Source organism: Meleagris gallopavo, chromosome 10 (assembly GCF_905368555.1).
Source record: "Meleagris gallopavo chromosome 10, MGAL_WU_HG_1.1, whole genome shotgun sequence".
Taxonomy (NCBI): domain Eukaryota; kingdom Metazoa; phylum Chordata; class Aves; order Galliformes; family Phasianidae; genus Meleagris; species Meleagris gallopavo.
This window is the reverse complement of record NC_139413.1, coordinates 25,218,477-25,236,464: the sequence shown is the minus strand read 5'-3', so window position 1 is coordinate 25,236,464 and position 17,988 is coordinate 25,218,477. Positions and strand designations below refer to the sequence as shown.

Below are 17,988 nucleotides of genomic sequence, written 5' to 3'. Positions count from 1 at the left end.
CTGAAGCTTGCAGACAGAGTGGGCTAATGAAGGAAAATGCTATTAACTTCCCATTGAGAATCTGCTGCAGCTCACTGCTGTGTCTTAACGTAGCCTAATGAAGGCAGATTAAAGCTGTTGTTTAATTAAGGAGAACTTAGCTCCTCTGGTCACAATTCACGATTAAAGGACCTTTTGAAGTAATTCTGCAATATATTTTCATTTTTTTTTTTCTCCCCTCCTCTCTCCAGTAACATGAAGGAAGTTTCTACTGCTATACATGCCCCAGCACCAAGTCTTTGAATGCTATTAGAGGGCCACAAACCTGCTGGCAAATCTGGCCGCTGCCAAGGCATCTGAACATTAAAAAGCCCTGCAGAGGGGTGGGAGGGAGTTCAATCTCAGGATATGCTGATTTGGAAAGGGAATCCAAACAAAGAGGCTTTTCAGCAGAGGCTGAGGCTTGGCTTCTCTCAAGGGCAGTTTGGGCTTGGGGAAGCATCCGGGAGGCAGCGAGCAGTGCGGGAGTGCATGAGCTGGATGCAGCATGGTGTAAGGTTTCCCAGCACAGCACGGTTTTGTGTTACAGGCTGGGGAGCTGCCTGTAAGTGCTCCTCTCCCTTCTTTTTCTTTTTTTTTTTTTTTTTTTTCCCCCTTTTATTTCTGTTGGAAACAAAGGGGAGATTTAGGCTTTTGAATATTTTCCTTTTATTAAAAATAATAACAAAGGTTCATTGCCCTTGACCTACCTCCCCTGCAGGTTTAGTGATGCCTCTCGCTGGAGAGGGACCTACTTGACCTATTGGTTTTCTTGGTTTTCCTGACCTGGAGAAACCATGTGGGGGGCCAGGCTCCTCATAAGGAACCATCTGGCTCAGATAAGGAGAAAAGAAGTGAGATGGATGCCAAGGTAGCTTCTTCATAACCAAGTGAGGTTTGCATTCAATGGGCTGCCCGCTGTCACTGTGCTGAGAGCAGGGTAGACCATGGCCTGTGGAAGCCCTGTCCCACATGATGGCACTTCTGAGTGCCACCGTGCTCTTGATAAATGAGAGGGAAAAACAAAGCGAGGAGGAGGTGCTACCAAGCATCTTAACCAACCAGTTGGGTTTTTTTTATAGGAACCAGATGGTTTCAATAGAGGAGAGCTGAACTTCTTGTGACCCTTCCCCACAGACGCTGTTTGTTGTTTTGGAACTGTGGCCAGGACAAAACCATGTCCCAGAACCTGCAGTGAGGGTGAGAGCTTGGTGCCTTCTTCTCCCATCCCATCATGCATCCTCCCTGTTGTCCATTGCTTCCGTGCCTTCAATGCTGATGGCCATGAAAGACTTGGGGCTTTCCACCAGTTCCCTGCTTAAAGAAATAAGCAAGAATACAAACTGGAGAAAACCAAAACATCTAAAAGCAGAGTGTAAGGAAGCAATAAAATGTCAGGCCACATTTTCCCTTCTAGTTGATTAAAAATCTTCCTGATAAGCAAGGAAGCTTTCATGGCTGAATGAGAGCTGTATCATGTCAAATGCAGTGAGAGCTTTATTAGGAGGATGAAGCAGTCCAAGCGCTGGGTTATAAGTGCTGGCAGCTCATCCTGCCCTGAGTTATCCTGCAGGACTGGAGGCACTTTGCAATGATATGAGGGAATAAGTGTGATGGGGAAATGGCTTATCCAATGAAAAGAAGGAAATGTAAGAGGAGTATGGCAATAGGGGTGTCTGGAGGGATGGTGACAGACATGAGCATAAGTATGCTTGAAAACTGTGAGGAAAAATTAATATAGAAGCTGGCTGTTACATAAATGTTGAAGAGCCAAATTTATTGAATTACTGCCAATGAGGGCCTCTGGGTATTATATGTATATCCATAATGCATCCAAACCAGTATTTCTGAATATATAGTTGTCCTGAGGCTGGTGTAGCATTGCTCCCAGGGGTATCAGGGCTGGCCAGTTCTGCAAATTCTCTCAACTGTCCAACTTCATTTTTGGTCAGCAGCATCAAACCTCCAGTAATGTGAAGTAAGGATCCACAGGGCTCCTGGGCAGTGAGGCAGCTCAGGAACAAGCCAGTATCCTCGTTGTCTTTCCTTTCATCCCTTTCTTTGGAAACAAATTGCAAAACGTGACTTCAGATACATGTTGAAGTCCTGTGCTTGACTAGCTTGCTTGCTTAGGAAGTGTCATAGTGGTCCCCCAGTCATTGTTCCACAGCCTGTGAGTTGAGTGCAGCACCCACTGAAACCAGTAACAATTTCTTACTGACTGGGAGTCCAGAGGAGGCATCCAAGAGACAAAAGACAAGTCTGAGTCTGGATGGGAGATGGATTTTCGAGTCTCTGAGTGCTTCGTGGACAGTAAGTGACAGATGAATCTGCTGACGTGCCTTCTTGCTGCAGGAGCTTTGCTGCCCATCTCAGGATCGCTCGTTTCACGGTGCTTCTGGGGATAGGAACCACTGAGATGCTGCATACCAGGTACAGGGGGGATTCAGTGGACTTGCCTTGGCTTTTGGAAAGTGGAACATCAAATAGGAGAAGGAAATGAGGGCTAGATTTTTTGCTCTCAATCAGAAAACCAGTGGTGGTGGCGGCAAATTAGCGTGCATGGGGATGCACTCTCTGGAGTGAAAGGTTCTGCTGGCAGGGATCCGCTCCAACTCAGTGCTGAGATGCTCTACTGGCCCCATGGCTACCCCTTGAGAATTTGGTGCCCACAGTTGGTGCTTGGAGATCAAATACAGGACAAGAATTAAAAAGCAGGAAAATAAAAGGTTAGCTTCCGTGCTGTTGTGTTTGACTTCCCAGGGTTTTAATTGCCAAGAGCTGCTCTGAGAGCCAGCTGGCTGCGAAGTGATACAGATCTCAAGTAAGAGAAGGGCTTTTTTGGTCCCACGATCCACTAACTGCTGTATTTTCCTCTATAGGAGGAATGTATATTATTTTTCCTGAAAGTGAATGATCGTCTTCATGTTGCTGATTGCTCAGCTTCTCTGGTTGCTGTTGAGGTCCCTGCTGTCACTAATCCACTACCTACAGTAAGAGAGTGAGGGGGGAAAAAAAAAAAAGCAGCTTAAAGAAAAACTAAAGGAATGCATGCATTATCTGACATGCCGGTTGTATAAATCTCAACATCAGCTACCTGTGAAACATCCAGCAGCACGTTAATGGGTACCCCTCAGTAGATTAGGATTTGGCATCAGGTCTGCATGTAATTACAAGCCACACACAGAAGGACACAGGCAGCTAATGAACTCCTGCCAAACTCCAGCTCCGCTTCTGCGGCTTTTGAAGTTCCGTGGTCTTTCAGCGTTTTGTATAGCAAGCACTGAAAGGCATCAAATCGCTCCTTTGACAGCATTTAGAAAAGGCTGGTTTGTTGAATAAGTGAGTCCCTGCAAATGCTGATCTGAGAACTGGAGCGTCTATAGGCGCCGTTCTCACCAGAGCAGTAAATAGGCTGGAGATTGAGGACACCCCCTACAAGTTGCTGAGCTCCAGCCTCAGTGGAAGGAGCCAGCAGGCTCTGGTTGCCATGATGGGCTGCAAGAAAAGGAACTATTTCCATTTAAAAACCTCCTTCAAAACAAGCCCGCCAGTGGTATGGGGAGAAATAGGCTTTTTCCCAAGCATCAAAGTGCTTAGAAAGGAAGCTGTGCAAAGGGGATTGTGGCATTTTGCGTGGACCTGAGGTTGTGGTGGAGATGGGAAAGGGGATTTTGGAGGGTGTCTGCAGGTTTTTGTGATGCTGGGCAGTGGGTGCCTGGCTTGGGTGGTTGTGGGTGCATTTCTGTAGTGTTTTGTGGTCAGACCCGTGCCCTCCTGCTCCTCTTTTCATCATGCCTGATGTGACAAAGGGAGTTGCTGCTGAAGGAAGAAACAATTTCCATGAAAACCTGTGATTTTCAGGGAAACATACCAGGCGGGTTTCATGGCAGTACCATGGTGAGGAGGAATAATGCAGCTTGGCACAAAGCTCTTCAAGGGGAGAAAGGGAGGAAAAAAAAAAAAAAAAAAAAAAAAAGATAAGGAAACAGTGGAGTCTTTGTCAAAATTAACTGCAATAAAGAAAAAGAGACTGCTGTTCCCTTGGGCTCCTTTAATCTTTTTTCCCCAATTTATTCACACGTTCATTGACAGCGGGGCTGGGCATTGTTTATGGGGGGGGTTGGAAAGGGAAATGGGGAGTTACCCATTTTGGGGTTTTAAAGAACACTGTACACTTTGTGTCCTCAGAGTCCATGTCAATAGCAGCTTGGCTGTAGCCTGCACCATTCGGATCCAGCCCGATTTGTGCCGTAAGGGAGCAGGTCTGTGTGGTGTCACTTGGCCACAAAGCAGCTGTCAGAGGGAGGTAATTGATTCCCACCCTTGCTAGCAGCGTGGTGTGGGCATCTCTGCTGCAGGTGACTGCTGCCATGAAGGTATCCCATTCCCAGCTGGTTTTCACTGAAATTATTCAACCCATGCAGCTTCTGCAGCCTACAAGGTATTTCTTCCATATAATGTGGAAGTACAGGAGAGAGAGAGAGAGAGAAAAAAAAGAGAAGCCTGCACCTCTTTAACTCATCGATGCACAAGAACAGCCTTATGGGGTTCTGTTATAGGGACCACCAATGTCAAACTTCTGTTGCTTGAAGGACCCTTGAGCCGTTTCCAGCTGCGCTCGTGCTTTTCTTTTTACTTTCTTTCATCACTGTATACTGTATGTTACATTCTGGAAACTGTACCAGCAGGATCATGACTACCGAAGGGGAAAAGTTTCATTTCCAGTTAATCAAGGGAATTGTGTAATACCATTTTCTCCTGGGTAACTTCAAGAAAAAAGGAGAAAGGAGGAAGAAAAAGAAAAAGGAGGGAGTATTATATAAAGCAAGTATATTAAGAGGAAATAAATTATGAATTAAAAGTGATTAGTGAACTTTTAAGGAAGAGGTCAGAAGTGTGTTTCGGACTACAAACTTCTTAAGCTTTCAGTGCTTGTCTTTGGTTACAGAGTTATAACCCTGTGTTATTTGTGCAGGTGGCTGCTGCTGCAAATCCAAAGCAGGATTTTGCATTTACAATAGGTACATTGACAGAACGGGGTCACAAAGCTACTTGAGGCCTCCTCGGGCAAAGGAGAAGCAGCTCCCGAAAACGTGCTCAATTATGGGTGCAGTTCTGGGCCAGGATGCTCCAGACAAGCAGGGAGGAAGCTCAGGAAGTTTAGCAGAAGAGATTTGTTTTGTTTTTCCTTTAAGAGGCCTTTACGTTGATCAGGTGGGCTGGTTTAATTTCTGCATTTTTCTCCTTTCATTGTTGTTTTAAAAAATAATAGCATTCAGCATTGCTTGGGCTGCTTTTTTATATTTCCACCCTCTGGATTGTCATGGTTGTGCAAGGAAGAGTGCCTTATACCTGGTACTGTCTGGCAGCACTAAGCTGAGGTAAGGAGTCTGTGCTCAGTATTTCATACATTAATGCAAGATGCACAGCCCACAGAATTTTCCTTATGAGTAGGGGCAGCTAGAGTTGACTGGACTTGTTAGAGAGGGAAAAACTGAGGGGCTCCTGTGGGTAGAGCACATGAACTGGGCCAGCGTGAGCCCTTCCTCAAAGGGAGATCCAGGGAAGCCATGCTGAGACAGAATTCCTTCCAAACCCCACTGACCAGCAGAGGAAGCAAGGCTTGCTTTGTTTATAATTGAAAACGTAATAGTCACCACAGTGTGTTTTTCACGTGGTCCATTTGCCCTGGGTGTTGCAGAGTCCGTGGATGTGTTTTTAATTTTTTCCCTCTCTATTCAAGTTGGGTCATCCTAAGTCAGGCTTGTATCTGCCAGACCTTCCACAGCACTTGGATGTACTGAGGTGCCTCAGAAGATCCCGATGCCTTGGGGTTTTTGTGGCATTTTATTCCTTGTTCTATTCAGTGTGATGGTAGCTTTGTTTTCATCAAGTTTGATTGGCGCTGGGTCTGGGTTTCCACTTGTAATGTCTCTTATATCCACCTCTCCAACTTCTGCGGGTCGACCAGTTTGACTTAGGTGTGTTTTACCCCACAAATGCAGAATTGTATATGTATCTAGATACTGTGGCTTGGATAAACCCTTTTGTTCTTATTAACACATTTTTAGGTATTAAAAATATACGCACACTTTGTATTAAAGCTCTTTTAATACATCAGCTCATGCCAGACTGCCAGAAGGAACAATTTAACATGCTACTTAGAATTCCTTTCTCTGCTGTTTTCTTTGTACGTGTTGTTTACTTCTGGAAATGACAGCAGGTATTATCTAAAAGAGCAATATTCCTCCCAGCAAAAGCAATGGCAGTGCTCCCAGTCATCCGGAGCCTTTGGAGAGCGTGTATGCAGGTCTGGCACAGTGAGCTCCGGCCGTGCAAGGAAGCATTTCCTGCAGAGGTTTAGAATCCAGAGGAATTTGTGGTGCGTGAGAATAATTTGACATTTGGTTTAAAGTTTCTGTGACCAAGAGAACTTTCCTCTTAATGTTCTGCAGAATGGTTGGGTCAGTGAGCGCGCTCTGGGTTGTACTCACCATGAAAGATGGGATGGGTTATGTTGCTGAATGATGGCTTTGGTCTCAAGATAGAGATACCTGTAAGATATCTGGTCACAATCCTTCCATCACTGATGCTTCCTTTTAGAGGCATTTTTCAGATACTCCATGCTACCGTTGGGGTCATAAATATTATAGTTATCCATACTATGGTACAGTTATCAGTACTGAAGGTGAATGTTCTCTGCTTTCTTCATTTGCCATTGCTCTTGTAGGTGTAAGAAGGCATTGCCCCAACATTCCTGAAGAACCAGTTCTTACTAAAGAGCTGTTGGGGGGAGGTCAACAAAAAGTCTAGAAGATACCATCACCTAGGTTGAAATGGACAGTAAACCTGAGTAGTAGCTAGTAAACCTAAAAATGGTTTCCTTTAGAGTCCAATGAATTGGCTGAAATATAAATAACAATAAAGAAGTGAATGGAAATGTTACCCTTTTGAGGAAGGGCACCAGGCAGGTTGATACAGGCAACATCAAAAGTTAATATAGGTTGCCTGGGAGAACCTACTGCAAGTAGAGAAAACTAGAAGCCTGATTCTGGCAGAAATCAACCCCTTGCGTCCTGGGATTTCTCCAAACAGGTCAAATCAGTGAAATGCTATATATGCTGATCCTTGTTTATAGATGTTTTTTAAGCAGGTACTTGCTCTACGGTAAAGTCTAGGGTTTGTTTGCATGTTTAGAGAATCTTCTATCCTCATGTGTTTCTATGTAGCTGAGAGTAGTGGAACTGTAATAGAGTTGAATGGGAATCTATTTTGACAACAAAGACATTAGATATGTTTCCAAAATAGAGGCAGACTGCCCAGAGCAGTCTTCTGGACTGCTGGAACCAAGGCGTAATAAACAATTAAGACTGAGAAGATAATGAAATATGAAGCAGGAGGTACTCTATCTACTGGCTTCCAGTGGATATATGAGCATTAAGTATCCAGGTTTAGTCAAAAAACATTGTGAAGGAGGCACTTCAGTGATGCTGTTCAAGACTTTAGGAAATACCAGTGTAATGCATCAGGATTCTTCTAGCTGTTGTTGGACCATGCATCAGATCCCTTGAGATTCAGTTTTTGTTGACCAAACTCCTACTCTTCCTTACCCCACTCTTTCTGTTGGTGCTGGTACACTCAGACCATATAGTGACTGTCAGGATGTTACCCAAATGATAGAAATGTGGAAATATTTCTATTCTTTGTGTTATCAAATGTTATCAATGTGTACATGTCAACTGGCTTCAAGAGTGGTTTACTCTTGCAGCAGCTGCCAAAGCTGAGGTGCATTTACTTTTTTTTCCTGTAGTGATGCAATTCTCCTTAACAGCTGGAGAAGCCAACTTTAAAACTCCTAATTTTTATGCACTCTAACACTTGTACAGGTACTGTCAACCAAATAAGGTTTATATCTACCCAAGATCAACCACTGCTTCAAAAGGAAAGCCAGTTTCTTGCTGGAATGCAAATATTTATATGGTACATCTTGAATGAGGAATTAGATGCCCCACTCAGCCTTGCCAAATTCTTTAATGATCTTTTTTACTTATTAAGCTAGACTTTTAATCTGCCAAAACCTTAAAAACATGCCCAGAACCTGGACATTGGCAGCCAAACCCATCACAGAGTGCTTGCTAGAAATTACGCTGCTTTGTTGAGCTGGCCAGCAACATTCTACTGATCTGCCGTGTTTAAAGAATGAAGATTTTTACTTTCTGAGATATTTGGGGGGTGAGGGGTAACGAGTCTCCATCAAAATGTACTGAGAAGGTGTTTAATTTAGTGCAAAGGTAAAGCTTGGGCTGGGAAGATGAGAGCTGCATGGTTGGGTCACTGCAGAAACAGCACTTCCCCTCCTGTTCCTTCCATGACTTTTTCAAATGGGTGGCCAAGGAATGCTTATTCCTCTATTTTTTATTTTTTTTTCCTGTTAAATCTGCACTAGTGTTAAGTTTTCAAAGGCTTCAAGATTTAAATTGCTGTACCCAACACTGAGCCCTTTCTTCTGCCTTTGATTTTTCTGCACTTTTCAAGCTGGTCAGAGAGTACTTTGGGGTTTTGCAAGGCATTTTGTTTGGGCTCAGGGTGAGATTTTAGCTTTCTGCCAGCCTTCCCAGGATTATTGCCTATTAGCTGCCTGTTGATAAAGGTGCTGATCAAGGAAAGGAATATTTTCCCCTTGGTGCTAGGTTTTCCAAACTCAATTGCCTTTATTAAATGGGAAGATAAATAAATTCAAACCCTCCAATATTAGTGTAGGACACCAGCGGTTTGAGGTCACAGAGTCACTTGGACTTCCTCCCAACAAAAGCAACATCATTTTTCAATGTCCAGCCCCACGGTGTCCTGTGGTGCCTTGTACAATTCGTTAGTGTCCACACCTGCATTGGGCTGCCCTCCATGCAGACCCATGGCAAAACTCCTGTGGGTTTGGATGGAGCAGGAGCAGCCCCCAGGAGATTTCTGTTATGCTCATGGTTTGGAGTCTCGTTTGATCTCCTGCAGTGTAGTTAGATAAAAGCATGTAGCTGGGATTTCCTTGTTCTGTTATTAAAGCAGAAATTCCCCTTTAAATAAAGGAGGAAAAAACCTTCCTTTACTTTGTTGAGGGCTGTTACAACTCAGAAAGGTGATCTCAGCTCCATTTACCTTTTTACCTTTTTTGCATTGATTTAAGCAAATCCCTTTGTTATCCTATAGTTTGGTTTTCTTTGTGTTTAAAATAGGGATAATGGTGCACCTCTGGTTACCCAGTTCTGTATGAATATGCCAGTGGCCTCAGCGAATTAGGGGATGGCCCAATGGCTGCTGTAATTTCTCAGCATGGTGATAGCAGTACTAAGGAGGACTTGAAGCCCTTCTGCAGTATTATTAAAGATCTTGCAGCAGATCTGAGAACTGTTGCCTAGTAGCCACTGAGTGGCCAAATAGGACCATTTTTTTGGAGAAAGGGGACCATCCAAAAATGAGTGTAGCACCTTTTCCTGCCTCGTAGGACTGTTGATCTGTTCAGTGCAAATCACTATTCATTGCCACCTTGTGAGACATACCTTGTTTATTCTCAGGAGTTCTGTTCCATGACTGGGAGTGGAAAATGGTAGAGGTTGGAAAACCAGCACCATTACAGGGAGTGCAGATGCTGAACTGTAGATGCAGGTCACCACAGCCAGGCTGCATAACATTTATTTCTCTATTAAAACATTAAACTAGTTTATATTGGGGCATCAGAAGTCACGAGGACAAACCTAATCTCCATGGTATAGCCCTATGTCACTTCTTACTTTTCTAAGGGTGTGTGGGCCATACCCCACTTCTAGCTGCCTTTGTCTCCCAGTGTGAATAACATCTCTGTGGTGTTTTGCTGAGGCATCTTTCAGATATCTTGCTCCACAGTTAATTTTGTGTTCTTCCAGACTTCACTCCCTTCATGTTTTCTGCAAAACCCATTCTCTACTTGCCTTTTGGCACTCCTTCAGTCTTCTCTGTACTGAAAGCCCCTTGCCAGAAAAAAAAAAATGTGGATGGTGACCTAGTCCAGTAGGCAAGCCATGCTCCAACAATAATCTCTTGGAAGAAGAACCATCTTGAGCATAATTTACTGTCCAGCATGGGCTGGGGTCTTCTGTTGTTTGGGTAATTACTGCTGCAAGAACAGCCTCTCGCCCTGCCCTCAAAATCAAAGGCACGTTGTGCCTTCTAAGTAATATCCGTTCAGTTCTGGAGTGTGTTTATGTTTCTCATGTTGAAAAAGGGGAGGGGAAAAGAAAAAAAGAAAAAAAAAAAAAGGGGGAATCTGAGGTTACCGTTTTGCTGGAAAAATGTCAAGACTCGATTGGCAATATCCCACTAAACCACAGGTTTGTAGGAGAGAAAACAAAACCATTGGATTTTCTAAACTATGCCTATGTGCACTTAAAGAAAATGTATACCATATAGGTCAGTTATACTCTTATTATAGTTGTGGCAAACCTACATGTAATTGAAATGCGGAAATACTACCCCATGCTGTTCAATGAATGAAGGGAAAACAAATCTTTATTATTCCTGGGTTCACATAATGTATAGGAACACTATTGTCTTTTTTTTTTTTTAATTTTTTATTTTATTTTAAGCCAGTTTTAGCTTTCAGATGTATTTTATTGTCTGTGGGAACATGTGTTTTACAGACCTGTCATGTGAAAGCTATTAACAAGAGGAACTGGAGAAATAACAATAAGCCACGTAACCGTGGCACGTCTACTCCCCGAGTTCAACTGTTAGGCTGCTGCTTCAAGTGCATGTGAAATTGGATCTCACCGAGTGCCGTTAGTTCTTCTGCTGCAATTTTTCACTGGGAAAATAAGGATTCTTTAAGTGGCCTATTAATATCGTATTGCTGGCATCAGAGGTGCTTTTCGGGGCCAAGCTGGCTGTGCCTCAGAACAGTTAAATAGCGGAATGAAGATCAACTGGATTCACGTGAGGTGTCTGATTTTATTTACCAAATCTGAGCTGGATGAGCAGGTCTGACACCTTTATTTGCCGTTTCACATCTGCTGGAAACTGTGCTGCCCTGCTTACGGTTAACCCATTCCCAGAAGTTTTGGAGATGGTCAGAAGGGAGTCCTGAGCCATGGCTCTGGCTGCTCCAAAAGGGCTTCAGGTCTGTGTGTGTTGGTCCCCTCTCAGTCAGACTGGGCAAATCGGTGACTGGGGCTGTCCTTCATTTTTAAAGACTGACAAAACCCCCTAATAATTCTAGTAAATCTTTTAATGTAGAGTAACAGGAGCCAAAATGGATTGCACAGATGAAAGAGAAAATTTGTTCCTGTTGAGATGGAGAATGTTATTTTGATGACATGCTAACTCCTCATACAGTGCCTTTGCAAATCACATTGAGCAGACAATATCACTGAAAATGTAGACAGATATTGATCAGAACCAACCAGTGCTTCATTATTTATTTTTTTTTAAATAAGGAAAGCCTGTCTGACCTCTCAGACATATGACAATGTGAACAAACAAAGGGAAACTTAAGCAAGTTGGTGATCAGTAAATACACCTATGTGCTTTTAGCAGGATGTGGGCACGAGTTCTGCTGTTTTGGCTAAAAGTTTGAACCACTGTGCATCGTCACCTAAATGACATCCTCTGCTTTCCTTCAGCTGTGCCTCATTGTTTTTCTGCTTTGCCTTGGCCCAATCCTTGACATGCTTGTGCTGTGACATGTTAGGTGCTTTGCCTGGCTTTCACTCTGAGTGGGAGGAGAATTGTGTTTTGTGATCTATTCTGAATGAGATTTGGGAATTTGGGGCTTGTTTAGATGGGGATGTATCGCTTCTCTTGGTGATGGGCTTAACAGCAAAGATGGGGAAACTGAGGCATGGGCAATGAATGTGTGTGCCCTCCACAAGGCAACTGGGAAATACCCCAGTTGCCGTCTTTTGAGGCTTGAGGCAATGCTGTGTTCCTCCAAAATAATAAGAATATGGGGTTTCACTCACACAGCAGTCGTGAGGTCTCCCTTCGTATGTCTTAATCATTGGCCGCAGGTTTTTGAGCCCATTTGCTTTGTGCCTGCTGCAGAGCTCCAGTTGAGCTGAGCAGTTGCAGGTACAAATATACATCTACATCTACCCTGTAAATAGAGAGGAAGTAGCAGAGGGGGGCTTCAAAAGCCTAGAAGTAATATGGATCGAGTTTAGTGGGACTGGTCAGGTAGGAAGCACTGGGCTGCTACCCGATCCCTCAGTGTTTGTTTGCACAGCTCGTCCTGCCTGGGGGCAGCAAACATCAGCCCTCCGCAGAGAAAAGTGCCAGATTTGTTTTCATGGCTTTATGCAGAGGGATTGCTGTTGGGGTCCATTCCTGTAAGTTAATATTTGCAATGCATGAGGTTTAACTGAAACCAGGCAGTGCAGACATCTGATAACCATAATAGGGGAGATGCTTTTTTCCCTACAAGACTCGAGGGGAAAAAAAAAAAAAGAAAACCACCCAAATTCTCTTCAGAAAGATAGCAATACAAAAAGAAAAGCATCAGGACCAGTACCTGGTCATTCACAAGCGTTTTTCTGCTTTCGGTTTCATTTTATTTTATTTTGTCTTACCAGATGGTTGTTCCTATTTGCCTTATATCACTGATGGTCTTGGTTTTTTGTCTCCTTTCTAGCTGGGCTGCCCTTCCTCATCATTGAAACAAGCACAATCCAGCCCTATCAGCGGGGCTTCTACTGCGACGATGACAGCATCAGGTACCCACTGAAATCAATGGAGACAATCAACGACGCAGTGCTGTGTGCTGCAGGCATCCTCATTGCCATCCTTGCCGTAAGTACCATCTCTAAAGTCTCTTCTTCTGCCCCTTGGGCGTCTCCAACACCTTTCTGTTCCACCTTAGCTGATGGCACCAACGTGGGTTTGCCTGGAATGCTGAATCAGACTGTCAAGTTGGGGTGGTTATGAGAGCTTTCCAAGCTCAGAAGCTCAGTAGAGCTGTGAGCTTGTCAAAGGAAAGATGCTAAAAAGCCTGTATGTTGTGGAGATCATCTTCAGAAGTCAAAGTTTCTGGATTTCATGGAAAGCAGAGCAAAACAGATGCAGTGTGTTGTTCCCCACCAGCACCTTTGGGGTTTAACATGGTTTTGCGGATGTGTCCATGCTATGCATTGTAGTGTGAATCTCCTTGGTGATTATCTGACTTCCATGTAAGCAGTAAACATTTGCAAATGAAAGCTTGTAATGAGAGGAATGAGATTACTCTTGAAACTGGTAAACAGGCTCAAAGCTGTTTGGGCAAGTCTGGGAGCTCTGCAAGAGCTTTTTCACCCTGAGGTAGGAGTTCAGAGCAGATGCAAGAAGAATCAGTGAGGACTTGGCATGGTTTGTTCCTATTCAAATAACTCTTGATATTTGCCTATTTTATGAGGATAAAAAGTAGTAATAGAAAGATGTGTCTTTTCAGCTAACCAGTACCTGGAAAAGTTTCACAGGTTAGTATTAGACTTAAAGAGATTGTATAATACTGGCATATTAAAAAGACAATTAAAACCTAGTGCAGGCAGCATATTCCCAGAACCCTCACTGTAAAAAGTAGTGACTATGCCACCTTCCCAATGTCTTCTCCTTTCTTTTTCTCTTGCCAGCTTTCCTAGAGCTGTGCTAGGAGATGATTGCCCAGTGAGAGCTTTATTATTTCAGCCAAAAAACTGAATTCAGCCTATGGAGCTGAGCCTCCTTCCACCAGCACATGTCTCGTGCTCAGGCAGGACCTGTCTCCTGGCTTGCAGTCAAACACTTCCATCTGCAGATGAAATTCCCCAGTGTTACTTCATGAAAAGTACCTACGTTTTCCTTGCTTGCCAGCACAGCTCAGGTGCTTTCCCAGAGATGCTGCCACCTTCTCACTCCTTCATCTGGGAGTGCTGGAGAGGGAGAAGTCAGATGCACTTGTTTCCCCCCCTCTCCCGGCTTTCATCCTGTCTTGCAGGAGCAGTGTCGTGGCTGATGGATTTTAGCATGCTATGGTACCTGCTTTGGTAATAACCCATCTCAGCCTCACTGCTTTGAGTGGTGAAAAGGATAGAATAGAATAGAATAGTTCAGTTAGAAGTGACCATCCAAAATAATCAAGTCCCATTAATGTTTCCCGGAATAGCCTGGCTGTGTTGACCTTGGGTTCTCATGGAGCGCTGATGTTCCTATCCGTGGTGGCCATCAGAAGGGCCCATCCCATTCCTCTTGTTCTGATATCAGTGGGCTGTAGGCTTGCTTGCAGGCAGTGGAGGGATGTGCTGCACATCTGCCAATTTGTGCTCACATCTCCATCGTTCCCTGACCAAATAAATTTACTTGCAACAGAGGTCCCCAAAACTGCCTACTTCTCATCCCCCTCCTCCTCAAAACAACCCCCAAAAGGTGACAACTCCCTGATTCCATAAATACAGCAGAGTTTTACCCTGCAGGTGAATTAGCCCCCAAGTGTGGAAAAGCCATAAAAATGAAATGAGAAAGCCTTTCATTTTCGCATTACTGCCCGAGCTATCGTCATGCTGGCTGCATGCAGAGTGTGCTTCAGATCAGTAATGAGGCGGTGGCAAATACAGGAGTTGGAACAGAAACTGGAAACCTAATCAGCTGCCTATGTGATCCATCAGCTTTCTGCCACGAAATAGCAGGTCAATTAAAAGAAAAAGAAAATCCCCAAAGAGTTAGATGTTTCTACACTGGTTTCACTGTGCCCACAACAAATGTAACTTAATAAGGTAAATTTAAAAGCTCCGTTATTTGCTGGTGAGTGAAACAAAAGCCTAACGAGGAATCGAAGAAACAGACTTCAGTGCTGTGGCAGCACGCATGGAAAATTCGAGTCAGTCTGACCTCTTTTTCAGATGTAGCCCAGATACCAGAATTATTGTAGCATAATAGGAATTCCTTCCAAATCCACAAAGCACTGACTCTGCTGCTTTTTTTTTTTTTTCCTCAAAACTTTTTGCCTTGAAAAGTGAGGACAGTGGGTGGGAGGATGGCATTTTGGGTGGCAATGCCAGAATTTCACATCTTTTCTTTTATGTGGTGTGATGGACAGCCTAACCCCGAGTAAGGTCCAGGTCATGTTCTAAATGGTTTGAGGACACTTGGGCAACTTATGAAGTAAATGCAGAGGTGAAGACCTTTGCTGCCATCAGGGCATGAGAGGATATGGATCTAGTTTTAATACCTATATGCTTACTGATTTAATAATTCCCTGGATGACCTGAAGATGCAGGCTGTGTGCTCCCATCTCCTACTCTTCCTGCTGGAGAATTGTTAATTTGATCATCTTGGGTGGAAAAAAAAAATGGGTTGATGGTCATTGGGATGGAAAATACCGTTTTCCTCCTCGCTGCTGCTGTGCAGCCCCCGCCCCACACCTGACAGGTTGTGAGTACCTATGGGAAAATACCAAAGACAATGTGTAACTCAGATCTCCCAGGAAATTCAGCCAGATCAGCTGATTGTTTCACAGTTAAAGGCTTCGATGCGATTAAGACACGGAGAACGATACTGCAAAGATCTAAGGGATTAGAAAGGCTCTATAAGTAATTACGGGCTAATTGGGCTGCTGCTGATAAATTATGATAATGGTAAAATGGACAGAAAAACTGAAAACGTGGAAAAGGCCACACAATTTACAATCTGCTACGAGTATGCAATTACCAAGACCACCAAAGGTGAGAGAAAAGTATTAATCCCCAGACTTCTGTTGGTCCCTGCTTAAAATGGTCACGTGCCTTTGTGAGGCCAGGAGCCTGGGCTTTACGTGGATTTGTTTTGTGAGCTGGGTGCAATGGCACATCTGCCAGGATCGGATGTCACCCTTCGGTCAGCTCGTCTCCCCTCTGCGAAATCTGGGAGTTTAAAGCCTTGTCACAATCTTCTTTGCATATTTAGGCTTTTGGGAGGCTGCGGATAGCAGCTGTGGTGCAATAGAGGCCCTGTGCCCGTGAGGTTTTGGCACTAGCATGGGAGTGAGCCCAGGGAGATGCACCACGCGAGAGCAATAGTCTCCAAATGGCCTTGGGTCCAACAGTGTCAATGGTGTTCATCCATCCGGGATGCCCCAATGTTGCCTCCTGTGGAAGACAATTAGACATTCTAGCATTTTCTGTGGTTCTCATGCAAGGTGATTTCCTGGCTCCCAGCTTGGACTTGAAGGTAGAATGGAGATGAAGACTGTGAAAATAATGGTTTGGGGTCCTTGAGGATTGAAATGACACTGGAGCTGGTTAGCTGCAGTTCTCCAGGCAACACTTGGTCATGACCAGGCTTCCAAGAGTAGATGTTGGCTTTTACGTGTAAGCCCAGGGTGATGGCGCAGCTGCCTGATATATTTCTGTGCCTGGCTGCTGAAAGCTCTGGCTTGGTCTTTATTTTTTATTATTATCCTTGTATCTCTTCTTGATAAAGCCTGCTTAGCTGTGATTTCAGATGTCTTAGGTCAACCTTTTGTTTTTTTTCAAGCCATGGTTTGGGTGAGTTTAAACAATGATACAGCTTCATCTCCTCTCGGTCTAATTGCCATACTTTTCCAGTTTATTAGTTTCCAAACATTGTGCCAAGCTTTTTTAAAAGGTAAGCAGGGGAGCCTTGTCTCCTGCACACTGCTGGCAGGCTGCCACGCCAGCAGGAATATTGCTGCCTGCTCCAGAAAGGGATTAACATGAAGGCATTTTTCCTGATGGTTGAATCTACGTATCGCAGTCCTTGTGACTAGAGCAGAGAGGGGCAGAGACGAGGGGGCAGCCAAAAAAATAAAAGCACATACAAAAAAACAACAGCCCCAAAGCCTGCCTTGCTTTATTGGTCAGGTATAAAAACATTTAAAGTAATGAATGAAATCCTAAAGCTGTAAATCTGGAGCTCAAAAGCTAGATGTGTAACGTGGCGGAGAACAATTTAAGCCTCTTTGGGAGAGGTAAGAAGTTTTGGACTTGGTTTCACCACCTGGTTTTCATTAAGCTGTCTTTAAGGGTTTGGGATTGTGAGAAGCTGACGCTCTGCTCTGTGACAGTGATTTATGGCCATATTGTCAAAGCCTTTGGTGGCACCACAAGTGCATCATTTGCTGCCGTGCAACTGCAGAACCTCTTGAAATCCCCAGTGATACCTGGCATTTATGAAGGCTTTGCATGGTTGAAATGGAGGCTGCTGGCAGCGAATCTGGGTCCAGATTCTAGAAAGCACAGTGTTTTCTGAGTTTTACCTTATTATATTTGTGTATTTCAGAAAGAAAGGTTTGGAAGTTGTTCCCCACCCCACCGTCACTTAGATAAAGGAGCAGTGAACGTGGCTTCTCCTTCACACACAATCACTGATTATGTATCTGTGTTAACAGAATCGTGGAAATAAAAATGTATAGATCTGGGGCACAATTTCACTTATGCAAAGATACACCAATGCACTAAGCCTAAATCTGAATTTTTTTCTTGTAATTTCTCCATAAACAAGACTTCGTGGAGTGCAATTTACAATCTCTTTCCGGGAGACAGTAAAAAGGGGAAGATGAAGAGCACCAGCAGGGGCTCTGAGCTGTACTTTGCTCACTGTGAAAACAAATTATTGGTTGGAGATGCTTGGAGGTGTCTGTAGCGGGCTGGGTGAGGTGTGAGCTTGAGGAAGAGGAGGCACTGATCTATCTCAGAGCATCGCGTAGCTGAAGCATGCTCTAGGTTGCCTGAGCTACACTTCATCTGGTGTAAGCAGCAAGGATGCAGACAGAGTGTGCATGGACAGTGCAGTCCCACCAGCTGAGACCATCACTGGCTGTCAGGAAGGGATTTACAGATAAATATGCTCTGTCCAGATTTGCCGCCTTTGTGAGATGCAGCTCTGGCTTTAAGCTGACAAATCGTTCACCAGCCTGTTGTAAGAATTAATTTGTCTCTCCTGGTTTGGTTTGCAATCTGGCACGTCTTCATCTTGCTGTCTCAGCCAGTTTTGGAAAGC

At 44.1% G+C, this 17,988-nt stretch overlaps 1 protein-coding gene across 1 annotated transcript in view; it reads left to right on the top strand.

The window, feature by feature from the left end:
- Positions 1 to 17,988, top strand: part of PLPP3 (phospholipid phosphatase 3) — a 43,334-nt gene that overhangs the window by 10,760 nt on the left and 14,586 nt on the right. The window contains exon 2 of the mRNA XM_085231854.1: positions 12,674 to 12,831. Within this exon, the coding sequence (XP_085087980.1) occupies positions 12,674 to 12,831 (158 nt within the window). The remainder of the gene's footprint in view (positions 1 to 12,673; positions 12,832 to 17,988) is intronic.